The 19,641-nt window shown below is 33.0% G+C and overlaps 3 protein-coding genes and 1 non-coding gene across 18 annotated transcripts in view; 2 read left to right on the top strand and 2 right to left on the bottom strand.

Annotated features, from left to right (window-relative positions):
• Positions 1 to 7,020, bottom strand: part of Snf4agamma (SNF4/AMP-activated protein kinase gamma subunit) — a 42,566-nt gene extending 35,546 nt beyond the window's left edge. Inside the window, exon 1 of one of the 5 annotated variants that reach the window (XM_072905704.1) lies at positions 6,932 to 7,020. The gene's annotated coding sequence lies outside the window, so the exon portion shown is untranslated. Of the gene's footprint in view, positions 1 to 695; positions 830 to 5,062; positions 5,368 to 5,544; positions 6,355 to 6,931 lie in introns of those variants that run through there. The other 4 variants (XM_072905700.1, XM_072905702.1, XM_072905701.1 and 1 more) reach the window with 4 other exon arrangements.
• Trnar-ccu (transfer RNA arginine (anticodon CCU)) lies at positions 6,935 to 7,007 on the bottom strand. The gene has a single exon. It is a non-coding gene; the product is annotated as a tRNA-Arg (tRNA).
• Positions 7,021 to 7,565: 545 nt separating the features above from the next.
• Positions 7,566 to 12,828, top strand: LOC140673077 (asparagine synthetase domain-containing protein CG17486). Of its 2 annotated transcripts, none has more exons than XM_072905715.1 (7): positions 7,566 to 7,630; positions 7,891 to 8,156; positions 9,213 to 9,413; positions 9,687 to 10,610; positions 10,695 to 11,107; positions 11,196 to 11,332; positions 11,597 to 12,828. In XM_072905715.1, exons 2-7 carry the CDS (start codon positions 8,097 to 8,099, stop codon positions 11,677 to 11,679), a joined length of 1,818 nt encoding a protein of 605 aa, XP_072761816.1. In that variant the 5' UTR covers positions 7,566 to 7,630; positions 7,891 to 8,096; the 3' UTR covers positions 11,680 to 12,828. The 2 variants fall into 2 exon arrangements, with proteins under 2 accessions (XP_072761816.1, XP_072761815.1); XM_072905714.1 differs by lacking the exon at positions 7,566 to 7,630 and adding an exon at positions 7,704 to 7,832.
• A 503-nt stretch (positions 12,829 to 13,331) lies between these two features.
• Bsg25d (blastoderm-specific gene 25D) lies at positions 13,332 to 18,901 on the top strand. 10 transcript variants are annotated; one of them, XM_072905820.1, is made up of 5 exons: positions 13,332 to 13,539; positions 14,555 to 17,064; positions 17,260 to 17,929; positions 18,123 to 18,223; positions 18,713 to 18,901. In XM_072905820.1, exons 2-5 carry the CDS (start codon positions 14,608 to 14,610, stop codon positions 18,848 to 18,850), a joined length of 3,366 nt encoding a protein of 1,121 aa, XP_072761921.1. In that variant the 5' UTR covers positions 13,332 to 13,539; positions 14,555 to 14,607; the 3' UTR covers positions 18,851 to 18,901. The 10 variants fall into 10 exon arrangements, with proteins under 10 accessions (XP_072761921.1, XP_072761918.1, XP_072761915.1 ...); XM_072905817.1 differs by having other exon boundaries at positions 13,332 to 13,605; XM_072905814.1 differs by having other exon boundaries at positions 13,332 to 13,629.
• Positions 18,902 to 19,641: the final 740 nt, after the last annotated feature.

Genomic DNA, 19,641 nt, shown 5'->3' with positions numbered 1-19,641 from the left:
TTTCCCAATATACGCTACGACATAAATTTTCTTCGATAGATATACAATATTTTACATATACATATATAGATTCTTCTATATTTCTATTTGAAGTCTCAAAGATTTCTCAAACTTTAATTTTTTGTCATTTTCTTGAACCAATTTATTAAAAGAAAAAGTTAAAATAAAATTTTGTCAAAGCTGTGATAGGAAGCAGTATTCGGTAAATATATCTGTGAGTCTAAATTTTTATTTTAAAATTAAAGACAAGAGACCATAAACAAAATGGTATGTCGGTTTTAGTATGTTAAATTTATACATAGTGTGTAGAGCGAAACTCGCGCTATAGTCAAATAGTTTGGCATGAAATAGAGATCGGGTGTTTTACCACTTACTGCAATGCGCAAGTGACATAATACTTATCCCTATATATATATATATTGTATATTGTATGTATATAGTGCGTCATCTATAAAGTCGCTCCGAGCGCTTTAAGATCCCGGAAAAAAGTGGATTCTCTATTAAATAGCATCTGCGGAGGCGGATTTCATAATCATTCGCTTCAATTCTGCGAGGGATGACAATATCGCGCGTGAGTCACAGGCCAGATGTATATTATACCTACGTAAGATCGCAAAAACAAAAGCAATAGCGATGAAACTTTATTGGTTCTTTGGCCGAATGCCAAGTACTGTCGTGTGCGAATGCTTGTTTACCACGTATTGGTCAGTGACGTAAAACGCTATCCAGCTTGTTGAGCCTCGGTCGAGCCCGAACCGCGATCAGCCCTAGCAGACACGTGACGACGACTCGTGCAATCCTCGCGAGCAATCAAAGTCGAAAAAATGCTTTATCTCGTTCATACATTCTTTTCCAAATATCACAGAGTGACTGAGCGACTGAGTGACTGAGTGACTGAGTGAGTGAGCGAATGGATGAATAAAAGACATAAAGATATATATATATATGCATGTATGTGCGTATGTATGTGTGTTGTGTGTATAGCGGAAAAACAATGTTAGAAATTATACAAGCGTATTATCTCGTGTACGCATTTAATGTAAAAGTAAAAATAATATGAGTAAATTCACGACTGGATCTTATTGCGCAAAAAAAAGAAAAAATTATAATACATATATATATATATATATATATATATATATATATATATATATATATATCTAGATTATCACAGAGATATTACACAATGATGCATATATCGCGTTTATTCTATTTAGGAATATGCATGTAAAGTGGAATTTTATGTCTTTTTCTTTGTAAAACTTATAAATATTAAATTGCTTGATACAATCGTAATTTTCGCTGTACACAATTAAAATAGAAATGTGTACACATATACGCACGCACGCGCGCGCACATCATTACTGCGATTATCGATACAGTACACCTCTCTGCAATTATTATTCAATATACATATATGTACCATAATTACATCTATTATCGTAATTACATCTATTATATTTTCCTTATTAAGTATGTAATTGAATATTCAATAGTGCCAATGCGAAAGTAAATTAGTTTGTTTAAAAAATTTTGTTTTATATATTTAATATATAGATAGAAAATATTTAAACACAATTTACAATTACATGAAAATTCAGAATTTGATCAACAGGTGTTTTTGTACATGATGTCGACAACTATCAGGGGTAACTTTTGCGAACACCTTTTATAACACCTTTAGACCTCAAGAAATTAACGAAGCGTTCACGCATAACTCGAGAGTACGCGTATAATCTTTTTACGGGATACGCGATATTATTAATATCCGTCCGCATACTGAAAACAAACAGCTGTTTCAAGGTGGACGCCCACCGTCGTACGCGCGTTGAACCGTTTAACGTTAACCTCATTATGTAATCACAATTTACTTTCGCATCGCGCTCAGGGTGCATGTATGCAACTCTCTGCATATATTAAAAAAAAGTTGAACGTTTCTCCCGTGTATACAAACAATAAAAAAATTATTTTCTCAATTACAATACTGATAAAAAATAATCAACATGCTTTGATATTAGCAATAAGTAATATTTTAACACCATTGTAAATAAAAATATAAATTATAATTTCTATGTACGATGAGAATATAAAAAATATAGATATTTCATCTTGGTCGTCTGCTTCTCGTTCGTCAAAATTACGCAAACGACAAGACGAGAAAAGAAGCTGCGAAATAAGTGATGTGTCTATATAAACTATATAAATTTTAGTTAGCGTTAGTGTTTTGTCTCGTGACTTCACTAAGCAGTGCAAATAGATTTCGGAACAAAATTTTATATGCATATGTATCAAAGCAGCTTGTTGTTGCCCTTTCTCTTACTCATGCACGTGACTGCTCGTAATTAATAAGAACGAAAATGAAATGCAAACGTATAGAGCTATGATGTAAGAGTCAAATACTGCTGTAACATATATATATATATATAGTATGTATGTCTAATATAGTATTAATTTAAGAATAATTGAGTTGAATTTTATTTTATGCGTCTCAAGTGAGAGTCTCGGCCAGTAACACACTATGTATACACGATCGTCTCACGCGTGGTCACCCAAGTAGCTGACGACAGGGCGATCCATCTTGGCTCGAGCGCGTGACGTGGACGGTAAGCACGTGCTCGGTATCAATTATCGTTCGAGTGAGTAAAGCGACCGCGAGCGATAGAGTCCTGCACGCGAATCGACCAAGATCGTTATCTTTCGCAATCGTGAACATTGCAGAAAAAAATTGCGCCGGAATGAAACGGTATTGTTTCTAATTTAATGCATAGATTTCAAATTTCGACACATCGGACATATTGTTCACGCGATTATTTTACACCACTTGTGACATTTTTTACTTTTTTATTCAAAATTTTGTAATGGCTTTATACAGATACATCTTATGTATATAATATATATTTTTTTTTGTAACAATTCAGCAAATTGTTTGAGCACGAAAATGAGAAGAAAAGACGAAATTTTCGGCTAAATATGAAAGCGATAATTGATAGACTGCAAGATAGACGTCAACATACAATTTATCACGTGTGGCAAATAAACGATGAAAGGTCATCATTATCATGGAGAAAATTGTCGGAAAACTCTTGGAAATATCGATAAATCATCATTTGTAGGAATACTTTAATGCGCTTTTGCACCAACGGCGCGCGCGGCTACACATATGTACGTATATGTATACGGAAACGCAAACAATCGTTTTACTATACGTTTAAAGAAATTGAGCTTTAACACGCCGAAAAGAGAAACTTGAAATATTACGGTATTATAATGTAAACTACGCGAATTCCAGCGGCAACATGTTGCCAAAAATTTCCACGGATGAAGTGTTATCGAGAACGAAGATGACGACGACGAGTTGGACTTGATTGATAAATCCCCGTCGCCACGTTGTCTACCATGGCTGCTCGAAACAGTCTCGACCATCGCAAACTATCTCGTTATTCGACTTGCCAAGTCAAGCCCACGAATGTCACTTTTAGAGAAGAAACAAACAACGCCTATATTTATTGTTAAAGTTATACGATGACAATTGGGGAAAGTGATGACTTTATACATATGTTGGAAAAAGAAAAAAAAAAAAGTATTGAACAAAACAATTTTTTCATTCTCGCGCATTATAAATAACTGTATCAATATATACGATTCGATACTACTTCTCTCTTTTCAGAGTGCTCGCAAAGACTCTCCTTTTTCTCTTGCGTAATAATTGCAACTAATTAATCGATATTCTTGACCTCACTATTTATCGTGTGCCACCGAAACAACTCTATAATATTATACATTGGCGAAATATATGTAATCTCTTGATATTACAATATGCTCATATAAAGAATATAATTTCTCTCTCTTTCTCTCGTCCAAATATATATATACATATATATCTGATTTTGAAGATGTTGAAGAAATTTTTGGAGATTACAAGCAACACGAATAAATTGTACAACAGAATGTATATGTATGTATGTATGTATGTATACTTGCTGTACTTAAACAAATTAATATTTTTACATATTTGATATTGTACAGAGTTGTGAAATGATGAACAATATGGTGAATCTATATATTAACCTGTATATTAAAAAGATACTAATAAAATTGGGAGTATATATTTGGTTGTTTCTTTCTGTTTAAAAACATCATTAATCGAAAATTGTGTTACGCAAATTTAGAATAATTTAGTTATGTAGTTGTAAATATATGTATATGGCGATAGAAAAAAATAATTATTAGTATACAGAGAGAAAGAGAGAATTAAAGGCAAAAAATTAAAGTGCTTATTAAAATTTTATAAATAAAACTTATATCAAATTGATTACATATGTGCGTGATGTAAATGTGTTGCGTGACAGTTTTTGCTAAACAATAGCAATACATACGTAATAAGACTTGAAATAAATCCACTTAAGTAAGATTTTTTTGTCGCACCAGTCGTGGTTCGTGACCACGTGTTACAATAATTAAGCGGAATAATCAATGATGCGACGAATCAATGAGGCAAATGTCTGACACGCTGTCAAAAAGATAAAAGAGTCGCGTCATAAAGTGTGTAAATGTTACAAGAGTCGTTTGTACGTTTGTATATTTAATTTGAGAGGTATCGCGATGGTAATCTCGACGAAAATTGTATGTGTGTGTGTGTGTGTGTGTGTATACGTCCGCGCAAAAATCTCGTAAATTGATAAACGGTCTTGCTTAGCAATCGTAACGATATAACGACGAAGAAAACGAGGTGAGAAAGTTGTAGAAAGAGTTTACACATAAACGTGTATGTATAGATATGTATAATAGACCGGCTCCTACTGCAGGATGCAGCGTGGAAACGTATAAAGGACGGAAACAGCGTTCGGGACAGATCTGTCTTTTTCTCGCAAATGCTAAAAGAAAATAAGGGGGGCGGGGGAGGGGGAGGGGGGCGGGAGGAAAACCAGCTCTACCCCTATAAACTCTATTTCTGTCCGTCATTTGTTTCTACGTCACCTCTCTCGGCAGGGACCGGTCTATTATACATATGTCTATGAGTTTGCACGTTATCTTAACACGAATCACTGTAAATAAAATGTACCTCAGCTCGGGTCACCTCGGGATAAGCCACCAGGTCGATCGATTTTCTCACATTCGCACTTGACTTGCACGCACGTATTATTGCGGGTGTGGAGGAGGTTAGGTTAGACTCGCATGCAAGTACATAAAAGAGATGGCGAATTGTCAAGTAACGACTTGAGCTCGAGTCTTGCCTTTCTCGCTACGATCAAACAGCTGTGCACTTGACAAGGCGCGCATAGCACTGTGAATAAAGTCCTTTCTCGCGAACAGTCGTTTGCAATGATATCGATAGGTCGATTGATATATACGAATTTGCCTCCTCCAAACGTTAAAGCAAGAGAATACCTATATCACGACGAATAAATGTTGTAATATAAGCATACATATATATATATATATATATACACATACGTGCGTGCATGTACGTATTTGTACACGTATAGAAACTTTTTAATTAAATATTATATCGAGCGAAGCTTTTAATACGATAGTTGATCTAACCTCGAAAGATGTCTTCTCTCTTTCTTTCTTTTTTTCTGTCTCTCTCTCTCTCTCTCTCTCTCTCTCTCTCTCTCACTCACTCACTCTTCTCGACGACGACACGATGATAACTTTGAATCTTCGTAATCTTCACTCGTACTCTCGGAGAACGGAGTAATATAGAGAACGATATCCCTTATTTCCTTTCAGCCAGTACCGCGCGCGCATTCACTTGGACCGTGACGCGGCCGGCAAACTCGCAGCCTTTTCCGAGTACCGGCAAATGCCAACTATCCGTTATCCGTATTGTTTTGCGCGTATCGCCGATATTTAAGAGACAAGTATCGACGAGCAGCCGTCGGGAATCGACTATCGCAAACGCGAACCTTGGCCGAACCGATCACCGCAGCGTCCGGTTGTCAGCGTGGTTCAGCCGTATCTCGTAAGCACTAGTGACGGATACGCGTTCACGTTCGCGTTAGCGTCGCGTTCGCGTTCGTGTTCGTGCCTTCGTCTTCGTGCCGCAGTCTCGATACGATTACGTCGACACTCGACACACTCGACGCCAGCGACACGCTGCATCCGTAAAACTAGACTAGAAAGATTTGGTTGGAGGGAGGGGGGGGGGAGAGAGAGAGAGAGAGAGAACACGCGTGAAATGTAATGTACACATATAATATACAGCCCGTATATATGTGTACAATTCTGTATTACGGAAAATATCAACGGAAAGTATTAACCGAAAAAGATAAAACGGAGAGGACCGGAAAATGGAAACGCGCTAACGAGTCAACCTTCGAGACCGCTACTGTGCCACTGTTTGTCGCCACTAGCCACTAGGTGTCACCACCAGGTGCCACTAGCCGCGAGACAAGCGGCAAGTACGCTGCGATACGCGATACACGTTATACAACGCCACCTGCCGCGCGTACTTGTGCCACCGTTACTTATCGATGAAACATTACCATGCATAATTACATATATATATATATATATATATATATATATATATATATATATATATATATATATATATATATATATATATATATATATAATATATATATATATATATAGAGAGAGAGAGAGAGAGAGAAAATTTTGAATTTAGTTATATATATATATATATTTTTTTTTTTTTTTATGCGTGTGTATACACACACTCATACATTTTTTTTGCAATAAAAATGTGTATTCGAATTTGAATTTGAACCAATGCATCGTGCGTCGTTACAATAATATGTGTCTGTTATTTGAATGACACAAAAGTAAATTTATATACTTATAAACAATTATCGAATTGACTATCAACTTTTCCCAACTACACTGTTAAAGAATTCGGAATAAAAAAAAATGCGAGATTTGGTTTAATAATAAGGTAAGCGGCATTTGAAATCGTAAAAAGTACCTGTACCCCTGGTGGGACTCGAACCCACAATCCCCGGTTTAGGAGACCGATGCCTTATCCATTAGGCCACAGGGGCTGTTCGATCTCGTCTGCGAAAACACATATGTTTGATATTTTGTAGCGTCTTCAGATACTGCTTCAAATATTAAAATTATAAAAAGGCACACTCCACTTGTCGTTAGAAGTGCTCGGAAGCGATCGATTGACCGCAGTTAGAGCAAGGAGATATCTCTACTTTTCTTCAAATCGGTCAAACGATCGATTTAAACTCATCACTTGGAATTGTTAGATATAGAATACATAATATTATATAAACATTCATATATATATATATATACATTAATATATTGTACAATAATATTATAATTATACGTTATATTTATCATACGTACTGATTGGTTTACATATATATGGATGGAGAATTTCTAGAGGATACCGCAAGCTTCTTGCAATAACAGCCAATCAATATGTCCGAGAAATCTTGTCGTACGATACATGCGTAGTAACCTTTGGAGATATTCATACTCCTAGGGTTCGCAATATCCAATAGGAGAGTTTGTTTCCTAGGAACAAAAATATTGTTAATTGGAATTCACATGATCAAACTGTCGTACATTTCTGCTGTATGTATGCACGTGCAAACGTCACTTCTGCCGGTTGCCGGCGCGCGTGTATTTACACATACGTACATACACATACGTATGTCATATGTCATATTGGATCTTGCATCGTGTGCACATATATATGCACATATATATGCGTGCCTGTGCGTGTGTGTGTGAGATGTGTGTGTAGTGCGTGCAAGCGATTGATAATACATTTGTAGCATAATTTCGCACAAATTATTCAGAAAATTTTACGTAGACCTTATTTTCTAAAATCTAAATCACGTTTTTGTTTGGTAATATTTTTTTCAAACAAAAATTATATTTAATTATACTTTTATTATATTTTCCCAGATATGGAATCTTATGCATAACCTATTGTCCCTGCGAGTTGCGAGCGGATTCCAAATTATGAAAAAAAAGTTGGCGATAATCATTTTTTAAAATATTCAAAATATATATCTACCTCATTTATTTTCTCGATTAATTTTATCTCGTGCATCTTGCGATGGTAAAAGCTATAATATAATTAACAATCTCATTCACATTGGCGTTTCATTATGTGTGGAATATTTTGTTGTATACATCAAGCTAGAAACGACTCTGAATCTTTCACGCAGGTATGTATGTAGATACGTACATGTGTATGTGTATGTGTGTAAGAGCATTACAATTACAATGTAATTACATTACCATGTAAAAGGAAAGACTTGATGCCAAAGTGTTAAAAAAATGTTGGAGCTGAAAGACCCGCGCGTGCGCATTTTTTTGTTAAATTTAATTTTATAAACAAAATTTCCTTTGCATAATTTGAGTATTTTTTCAAAAATTGAACAAATTATTTTTAGATGAAAAAATGCAAAATGTAAAACGTCAAAGTCAAAATGCACAAGCTCAAATTGATGAAAAAAATTTTGTTGCAGTACACAGGTGATAATTGGAAAGTTATTCAAACTATTTAGCTATTATTTAAAAGAACGAATGAATTAAATTGACAAAGCGTCAAACTGCTCCGAATACAAAGAAATCTATCTTTTGTTGCCATTCGATATAGTAAAATTATATAAAACAATTTGGTAATTAAATTTCACATTGAAAAAAGTAGGCATAAAAATAGTAATGGATAAAATTTGATTACTAATTCACTTCAATTGTAACATCATTTTTTATACTTGTACATTGTACATACATAATTAAATTGACAGATTTCTTCTACTCAAAACAATTTGTTTTTTCATCCATGTCTTTCATAACAAACTACCAAATAGTTTCAATAATTTTCTAATTATCATTCGCCACTTGGCTACAAAATTAGTGCACGCTGTTCATCATAGTTATTAAAATAAAAAAAAAGAAAAAAAAATCTGAAAATATTATGCACGAGAGGATTACATTTTTATATATTTAAATGTAAAAAATATATATATATATATATATATATATATATATATATATATATATTTTTTACATTTGAAATGAATCGACAATAGGAACCTCTACTACGGTAAATTTATTACATTTGATTATATTCACGCACACTCGCGTATCGTACACCCACGCAGCAGCAATTTGTTAAAACTTGTGCGCTATTGAATTATTAAATGTTATTTTATTAGTAATTAGTTAAGAACATGAATTACATACTTTTTCCTTTGTACATTTCTATTGTATTTCAGTGGAATATTTGCAAAGATGTAATAGCTGGACGAGGTCCCGATCATTTAGCAGAGAAACATATATCGTTAAATCATCATTGGCATGGACACTTTGCTGCGGCGGTATTATGGATGCAAGGACCAGAGATAATAACACAGCCAAGTTTGGATGATAATAATAATTTGTTATTATGGAATGGAGATGTCTTCTCAGGTTGCTTGGTACGTAATTTGTACGTGCTAAATCTTTATGTCTTATGTTTTTGGTCAAACATGGTTTGAATAAAAAAATGTTTAAATTATCTTTTCACAATAATACATATTACGTTGAATACTCTTGTGGAATAATACAACTAACTATAACTGTAACAACTGAGCTTCTATTTTGTTAGAAAAGAAATTATAAAAGGATCGGTCCTTTAAATGAGAGAAAGGAGAAGGGGGGTATTTAAGGGGATATCTATATATTTTATAATAATTCTGTTGACTTTTTAGGCAAAGGATGATGTTTGCGATACAACGGTGATATTGGACGAATTGAAATCGACTACAGATATCATATCTGTGCTTTGGAAGATCGAAGGTCCTTACAGCTTAATATATTATCAGAAATCAACCAATACGTTATATTTTGGACGAGATATTATCGGACGGCACAGTTTGCTTTTAAAAATAGATAACAAGGCTAATTCATTGACTTTAACTTCAGTTGCGAGCAAAAATATGAAAGGAATCGTAGAAGTACCAGCTATAGGTATCTTTTCAATGAATTTAAATAGCTTGCGGATGAATTTAGCATGTTATCCATGGAAAGAACCAGACTTGAGATTCACGGATGTTATCGAAACATTGGAGACGACTTTAAATGTAGATATTAATATTAGGAAAACTATATTAAACACAAATTCGTCGTTGACGAATTTACATCTACATCCCGAGCCAAAAGATTTGGAATATCTAGAAAATATACCAGATAGTATAGATTTTAACGAGACATTGCGGTATTTATTGGGAAATCGGGAGGTAAATGAAAGAGTCGAGAGGTTAACGCAACTTTTACATCAATCTGTGAAAGTTAGAGTAAAAAAGAAACCAAATTATTGCAAAGATTGCATAAAAATTGTATTAAATGGTGAAAGTACTACTTGCCGTCATTCCAAGATTGGGATATTATTTTCCGGTGGCTTAGATTCGGCCATTCTAGCGGCGATTGCTGACAAATATGTTCCAGAAAATGAAAGTATCGATCTCATTAACGTTGCGTTTGAAAAATCTATAAATAATCAAAAAATAAGTAATATAAATGGTGAAAAGGAGAATACGATAGAGAAATATGATGTGCCGGACAGAAAAACTGGCCGACAAACGTATTCCGAATTGTTACGAATTTGTCCCAACCGAAAATGGAACTTCATACAAGTATTGTATTCTATTAGTACCTCTATTAATATGCGTGAAAATCATTATTTCATCATTTTTCTATAATTATCGTACTTATTTCAGTGTAATATCACACAAATGGAACTGCAATTGTATCGCACTTCGCGTATTTCTGATTTATTGTATCCTTTACGTACAATACTAGACGAAAGTTTAGGATGCGCTATGTGGTTTGCAAGTCGTGCAAGGGGTATTCTTTATCCAGTAGATGAAACGTACGAGTCACCATGCAGAATATTACTCTTGGGCATAGGCGCGGATGAATTATTTGGCGGATACATGAGACACAGAACTATATTGAAACATAAAGGATGGGACGCATTGGTGCGAGAGCTAAATATCGAATTGGCTAGAATTTCCGAAAGAAATTTAGGTCGAGACGATCGGATTATTTCTGATCATGGTAAACAGTCCCGTTTACCGTATCTAGATGAGAACGTGGTGAAATACGTGCAAAATACAAAACCATGGGAAAGGTAAATTTATTATTTAAAATCTATCATTTAAATATCAAACAATTGAGCCGCTATAATGAAATACAATAATATATGAAATCATTGGCAGATGCTACCCGACTGAAAAAATGCCAACTGGATTGGGAGACAAGTTACTATTACGCATGCTAGCCTGCAACATTGGTTTTCAGAGTACAGCCAACTTTCCTAAAAGAGCTTTTCAGTTTGGCTCGCGAATCGCAAATGGTAAAGAAAATGCTAATAATGTATCGGATAGACTGTAAAATGTATGCGACACTATTCTTTAAATGTCGGTCTACTATATATATATATATATATATATATATATATATATATATATATATATATATATATATATATATAATTTTTAAAGCTAATGAAAAAGTTCACAAATGATATGACTAATGTTATCGAGTTACAGCTAATAAGTAGTTGTAAGAAGAGTGTGTGTGAGAGTATATTTTCATTTTTTTTTTTTTTTTTCCGTAGCTTTTATTTTCGTCAACAATTTTGCGTATAATATCAATACCATGCGACACGACGCGATTAACAATGCGCTAATGACTGATTAATAATAATGAATCGATCGAAATTATATATATTCCATATTTGGTAGTGTGTATTGCATCGGTGCATTTCACCAAACGCACGTATTATTAACCCTTATTCCGTACTGATGGATCCTTTGACTATATAAGTATGAATCATTTTTGTCTGTGATTTTTCTAACAACGTCAATTTCTCGAAAACAAATAATCATTAAAAAAAAATATATTTAAGTAAATTATTTTTCAAATTTATTATTTTAGTCTTTATTTAGAATGTTCAAAGAAGGTATATACATTTTTTCAGATTTTTTTAAAAACACTTTTGCATATTAATAAACTTATCGAAAATACGCTGACCTACCTGTACATTTAGAAGGTGCTAAAAATAATAACAATACGGAATAAGGGTTAATAAACAATGTACCTATATATATATATATATATATATATATATAGTATTGAAATATCGCAGCTTTCCGATATGTACATACATACCTATTACTATGCATGCCGGAATGGCAAATTTATCCATATGTGATCTATGAAAATACATGTATATTTTAAAACACGCGTTGTCTCTCTCTTTCTCTCTCAAAAACGTAATAATTACCCTTTATAAATAAATAAATAAAAATAAATAAATAAATCGTACGATCAGACGATAAATTATAAACTATTTTCATTTTTCGTTATCTCGATTCTAATAAACAAATTAATTCGTTGCGCATATTGGAGATGGAATATATGTAATATATGTAAATAAATATAATCATTTTATGCAAATATTACCTGAATTAAAAGAGAGGAAATAATATATAAATTATAAATTACCTTTTCGAGAGAAATTGAAAAATTGACAGTTTAACTTTTTAATGTAAAACTCAACTGCGGAGACCGGAGACCGGTAAGGAAAACAACACATGTATATGTACATGTATCGCTAATAATCACATTACAAAATAAATAATATACAATTATGCAATCCGTCAATAAAGCGTTAATTTATTATAATATATAGTAATAGCGATTTAAATTGCGTTCAAATCGCATTTTTGTATCAACACGCCATGCCCGCAATCACACTGGTGATTGGTGATTGGCGATCGTGCGTCTACGAGTCTACGTAAATTCCTATTGGGAATCGCGAATCGCAATCGCCAGCAGTTGTTTTTTGATTGGTCAAGAGACCCCAACGCGAACGCAGACGTAATCGCCGATCGCTAGTATGATTCGGGTATAATGGGTCATCTACAAAGCATTTTCGAAAATGCTTGACTGTCATTGGTCAATTTGCTTGCGACCTTACGTTCTACGGCTATTGTAGACGAGGCTTTAGGCTTTAGGCGAGAGGCGAGATCGTTCTTGCAAATTATCTGCAAAACTATTTAATAACTAATTAACTGAAAAATAAAATGTAAAGAATAAAAAAATATGTAGAAGGGAAAAAAATTACCGACAATGCAAAGATTTTTTTGCTGTCGATATTAAATAAAACAATGACTAGATACAATTAGAAATAAAACATTTATTTTGTCATTTTTTGAGATAATTATAATTGAGTATAAAAGATCTAAATATTTTTGATGATAAAATAATAGCCAGATAAGCTACAATTTTTGTCTAATTTAAACAGTTCACATATAAATTAACAAATAAAAACGGCTGATAATGCGATAATCATCACACGACTACGACTAGTAATTGGTACACAATTGATGCTTCCGGGCCCACCGTCCACCGTCCACCGTCCACCGTTCCGCTTCATCGTCCATCGTCGTATAGTAACGAAAATTTATCCACAACTGACGATCTTTGTATAATATCTCGTCAGTGACCGTCATGTGACCGCCATCCGCCATACCGTCCATCATAGATAATACATATGTGTGTATATGACACATGATTCGAGATTCGAATCAATTCGAATGTGGAATATGGAGTCAGTGAAATGTTTGTTGAATTAATTTTAGCGTGGTGTGTTCTCTGTTTTACTGTCGAAATAAATTACATTATTTAAGTAAAAATTGTTTAAAAATTTAAACAATACGTAACATTTAAGACTGTAAAAAAAGGAATATATTTGTATAGCTATGCGCTATAACTTGGTTACAACTGTTGGTAGGTTAGTAGGTTATAAAATCATTATGACAACAATGACACTGACCTTTACAATTTTCTATTGTACCATTCTTTATTTTGAATCTCTTGTATTTCTTTTTTTTTTTTTTCAACACTGTTATTTCGATATTACGATATTAATCAAAGTAATGGAATTAAATTTTTGTTTGTTTCGTTATTGGTTATACCATCTGAGAAATCAAGAACAACAAAGTATTTGTATATATAATTGAGATTTGTTAAATTAATATAATTAATCAAGATTATGATTGATGACGCAAAGTTAATAATGTGATAAAAAAATTTTTACACGATAAACTTACGAAAACTTATAAAAACGATAAAAATGTAAATATATATATATATATGTCATTCACAAATTTTAAACGACACGCGACAACTACATATTATGCTTACATTGTGATACTGAAATTTAAACATCTTTATGGATTACTTTCTTAGACAACAATCAGTTGTAGAAATTTTTTTACCTAAGATACATTCAAAATTATTTAATATAAAGTTAAATTAAGACAACTATTATAACAAAATTATATATAAAATGATATTAACATGACCGTACCATGCCGAAACATCTTCAACTTATGTGTTACCATGTGTTACTATACATATAGCAATGGCATTGTAGTTCATTCGAGCGTACAATTCCTAAATCTATAACTTTTAATAGATTTACTGTTATATATATATGATATTATATCTAATAATATAATAATGTATATAACAAATTGCTACTAGCTTCTAACGCTACTGTTTGCAGGTCTATTACTTATGGAACGTGGCATTGTTTTAATTAGGAAAGCATGAGAAGATATGGCTGAACACAGCAATGATCTTTACGAACGACAGCTCTTTGCTGTGTTTGAGAGCTGTTTGACAAAAGGAGAGGATGAACTGGATGAAAACGATTTGTTCTCCATTTGCAACAAATTACATCTCCATGGATTAATGGAGGAATTAAAATCTTGCATTCACAAACATTGTCCGAATAAACAAACTATTTCTTTTCAAGAATTTCGGGACGGTTTATTAATTTTGTTGAAAAAGTTTCAAGGATTGATTACCGATAAACAGCCGTGCTATAATTTAACTACATGCGATATCGAGAAGAACGAGATCTCGATCGACGGTCAGAGTATCTCGGAGATTCATCTGCAAGATATGAAAACTACTATTACAATGGATGAGAATAGATCGACACACTTGTGGGAAAAAATTAAGGTTTACCTAAGGAATAACATGGATCCTATAGCGATACAATTTATATCAAATTGTTTGGGAATTCCAGAACTTCCAAAGCAAATAACAGAAACTATCTTTGAGAGACTTGATCAAAATTGCGACGGGTTGATAAATTTCGACGAGTTTGTAATTATATTTCAAAAGAGAAAAAGTATAGAGGCTTCGCACACGAATAATGCATCTGAAAACAATATTGTAAATTGTGATGTAAAGACTTTAGATTTTACAATATGCAAATCTCGTAGAATGAGCTCGATGCAGCTAAACAAAACTTTAGATAAGGAGGAAGTTGCTGGTGTATCCGATATAACTGTACTATCGTCCAGCGGAGATCTTAATGCTTTGAATACTAGCCTTGCGGAAATAACAAATATTATATGCAATGAACTCAAGAATTTAAATGAATCGTTTGATAATAATACAATTCAATCTCATATTACTTTATTGCAAGAAATGGTTGTTGCTCATCAAGAAGAGCAACGCAGTCTACATGCCGCGATAGAAAACATGAAAGTAGAAAGGGAGAAGATGCGGCTCGACATGTTGGAAGCTAATGAACGGGCAAATTTATTGGCGCAGGAAATTGACGAATGTCAGGTTCAATTGGAAAAAACCAAGAAAAATCTACAGAGACAGAGCGAACATCGTTATGCTGAAATGACAAAAGAATTGTCGGATCAGTTTAATATTGAACGAGAGATGAATGCTGCGGCACTAAAATCAAAAGACGATCAGTTACAGGCGTTGCAGAAAGAGAATCACGACATGAAGAATAAAATTGTAAATATGTTGCAGGAGAATCAAATGCTCGAAGCGGAAAATAAATCTCTTCTCAAACAAATTGAAAAGCTGCGTCAATCTAATAATGATTTGTTAACACAGATAAAGGTATTGGACGCAGAACAGGACGAGATACAGAGTATAGAAGCGAAGCAACAAGAACAAGTTGATTTCTTTATCGATCGTATCAAACAATTGCAGTCGGAAGTAACTCTCTTGCGTGATCAAAACGACGAGCTTAATACGGAATTGGAGAATTTTAAATGTCACGGCGAAGATATGAAATACGAAGCGCCTGTCGACCCATTCGGGACTCTTGTTTCGTTGTGCGATCCGAATGAAACTCATTCACCGATGCAAGATTTTCATCTTGAAATGGATCAACAAGTCGTTGATACAAAAGTGTCATTCTCTTTTGGATCACCAATGGATAAAGGACGACAAATTGATATATCCAACGCAAATTCTAACCCAACGGAATACAAAAGATTTGAAGATACAATTATAAAAGATTTGGAAAATGTACTAGCGACAAATGCAAAATGCATTTCAGAGAAATGTGCTTTGAGAGACGGTATATCGAGATTAATCGCTAATCTGCAATCAAATTTTTTCCTACGTTCCTCTTCCGCGCGTGATTTCGGCAAGAGTATAGCGTCCGAGCTTGAGATGGAATGTGAGGAACGAACTAACGAATCCTTGCGTGATTTGGTTGTTTCGAAAGTACCGAAGCCGAACGTTTTCGCGAAACGTACAACAGTGTCGGGCAGCATGGAAGATTTCACTAGTCAAGATGCGAAAGACATAACGCAAAATAAGACGACGAGTCTTAGAGATTATCCACCGCGAAAAGAAGAACATTCCGCGGACCAGTGTAAAAATAATAAGGAAAAAATCAATTCCTCTAATATTATCGAAGTCGAAAACATTTCGACTTCGAGAGGCGCGACGACAAATGTAGAATTACTAGAGATTGAGAAGAAACAATTAATCGAACGTTGCCAAGAACTCGAACGTAGTTTAGACTTGTTGAAAACGGAATACGAAGAATGTGAAGATTATTGGGCTGCAAAATTGGAAGAAGAGAGACAACTTTTTGAACAAGAACAAAAAATAAGCGACGACAAACTTGCCGAACTTATTAATAAAATAGTAGAGTATGAGGAATTAATTAGTCCTTCGGATAAATCAAAAAATTGCGGCGGACGATTGTCTCCGATAGAAGAAAAGTTTACTTTGGAACAACAGGTAAAATAAAATAAAATAAAACTTTGTTACGAATTTAACGAATGTTTTTTCTTTCTTTCTTTTTTTTTTTTTTTTTTTTTTTTTTTCTTTCCTTTATCTTAAATTATTTACATGTTTATATTTATATACATATTTAGTTGTGTGTGTATATACACACATACCCATATTAATATGCTTGTATCTTTTATGTCGTAGTATATAGCTCTTGAGGAAGAATTTGAAAAATGGAGAATAAAAACTGAAACTGACATTTCTCAAAAGAATTTAGAAATTGAAGATTTGCGTGAAAAATTAAGATTGGCAGAACGGCCAGTTACAAACGATTCCTACGTACAAGTGCCGGAAAATGAAATCTTTTTGTCAGACTCGTCGCACTATAAATCTTCGAGTACATCTAGTATACCGTCTACGAATGAGCCATTCATGGATCTATGTGGCACAATCAATCATACCTCCTCGATAGAATTTCTACTCTCCAACGATTCCGATAAACTGTTGAAACAAAAAGGTCATGTAGATTATCATGATTTGTATAGTACCAAATGTCCTGAAATGAAAGAAACGAAAACTATGAACCAGCGTCACAAGATAATGGATAAATATCAAAATAATTCACCTAACGCCAAGACAATGGTAGGAATAAAAAAGGAAGATAAGCGTGGCTCGGAATTCAAATTTACACGTGATGTAACGAAAGAAATCAGCTGTTCATGCGCACAGAATAATGCACAGCAAGACGTAGGTTGCATCAATCTAAGCATTTTGCAAGATTTAAAAATGAAACTTTACACCCAAGAACGTAAAAAGCGACATTTGCAGCATTACGTTAAGCAGCAGCGGCAGTCTATTGAGAAACTGTTGCAACGTAAGTATTCTTTTTATTTTACATTACAATAATATACGAAATAATTTAAAGAATAACAATTTTTCTGTGCGGGGCGCGCCCGTGCGTGTATGTGTACGTGCAACACTAATATATTTTTTTATAGACATCATTTCTTTAAAATCACACACACATATATATATATACACACAGATAATTATTTACTATTTTATAGGTATCATGGTGCAACATCAGACAGAAGTATGTGAATTACAGTGCCTTCTTCGTGATAGTCAAGAAAGGTTCCAAATGCAAGTTCAAACAACTATCGATCAGGTATATTATAAATTATACATTTTTCTTTATACAGGTTTCTATATAATTGTATATTAATTTACTGATATTCTTATCCAATTCTACAACAATTCTTATTTAATTACATATATATAGAATAAAGATCTCTCTCTTTCATGTTTTTTAAAACTTGCATAAAAAAGTTAATTCAGAAAACATACATCAATTTAAGAATATAAAAAATCATACAAAGGATGTTTTAAAAAGCTAGATGTATAAAAAACTTTATAACTCTAATGATAAAATTTTAAATGTATATGTGTGTAAATGTATGTGTGTGTGTGTGTGTGTGTGTGTGTGTGTGTGTGTATATATATATATATATATATATATATATATATATATATATATATATATATATATATATATACACACAATGTATATGTGCATACAATATACTATGCAAAATACAATGTAGATACATATAATATACAATTTTCATCTCCATCTTTATATGTTTTTTCCCAATAGGCTGATAAATTAGCTAGTGCTGACATATTAGTCAAGGATTTGTATATAGAAAACGCATATCTGACGGCACATATGAAACGCTTGCAAGAACGGTGTCTCGTTTTAAGCGGCCTCGATGTAGGAACGACTTCAATGTGATGTTTAAATTACTATTAATATTATAATAAATTAACGCGTTATTGTATTGCATTAAATAATCATTTATAATATATTATTTATTTTGTAATGCGATTATTAGCGTTGTAAAAGATGGTCGCGGTGAAACTCAGGGATGCATATAGTTGAGAAATGTTGTAAATTGTAACAAACACACACACAGACATACACACACACACACACACATACACACACAAAGTGCCTCCTCAATCTTTAATTTAACTCAAAAGTAAAGTAAGAAATTTTGCTTTGATCGATATATCGTAGAAATTAGTGGCAAATTTGATCTAAAAAAAGATTGTTCTTTTATTAACATCAACAACTAAGGCACAGAGAGAAAAAAATGATGAGTGAAATGTTTATATTATCAGAGTTAATCTTTAATTTTTTATGAAATTATAACGTAGGTTTTTTTTGTACATATGGATATATAAAATAATGTGTAGATGTAAAAAAATATCAAATACATTTAATATTTAAAGCATATATGTATGTATGTATGTATGTATGTATGTATGTATGTGTGTATGTGTCTCAGTGATATATTATTGTTATGTTCTTTGTTGCGATACTTTTAGACAATGGGCACATTATTAGCTATTGGAATAATTGTAAATAATAATAAAATTCTTCCTTGGCATTAGAATTGTTTCAAGCCTAATATCATAAAATATGATAAAACAAGAAATTATTACAACAAAGTACTCGATTATTTTACGTTATCTTGTTAATGAAGAAAAAAAAATAAAAAAAGAAATATCCAAGTCTATGAC

This window comes from Anoplolepis gracilipes, chromosome 14 (assembly GCF_047496725.1).
Source record: "Anoplolepis gracilipes chromosome 14, ASM4749672v1, whole genome shotgun sequence".
In the NCBI taxonomy this organism is placed as follows: Eukaryota; Metazoa; Arthropoda; class Insecta; order Hymenoptera; family Formicidae; genus Anoplolepis; species Anoplolepis gracilipes.
The sequence above is the reverse complement of the archived record's forward strand: the minus strand, read 5'-3'. Positions and strand labels throughout refer to the sequence as shown.

Excerpts from the sequence above, each read along its gene's own strand:
- LOC140673077 (XM_072905715.1), top strand. The coding sequence starts at position 8,097 with ATGTGTGGAATATTTTGTTGTATACATCAAGCTAGAAACGACTCTGAA. Across the intron at positions 10,611-10,694 it reads GAAAATGGAACTTCATACAA|TGTAATATCACACAAATGGA; the intron begins GTATTGTATTCT and ends TACTTATTTCAG. Across the intron at positions 11,333-11,596 it reads TGGCTCGCGAATCGCAAATG|CTTTTATTTTCGTCAACAAT; the intron begins GTAAAGAAAATG and ends TTTTTTCCGTAG.
- Bsg25d (XM_072905820.1), top strand. The coding sequence starts at position 14,608 with ATGGCTGAACACAGCAATGATCTTTACGAACGACAGCTCTTTGCTGTG. Across the intron at positions 17,065-17,259 it reads AGTTTACTTTGGAACAACAG|TATATAGCTCTTGAGGAAGA; the intron begins GTAAAATAAAAT and ends TTTATGTCGTAG. Across the intron at positions 18,224-18,712 it reads TTCAAACAACTATCGATCAG|GCTGATAAATTAGCTAGTGC; the intron begins GTATATTATAAA and ends TTTTCCCAATAG.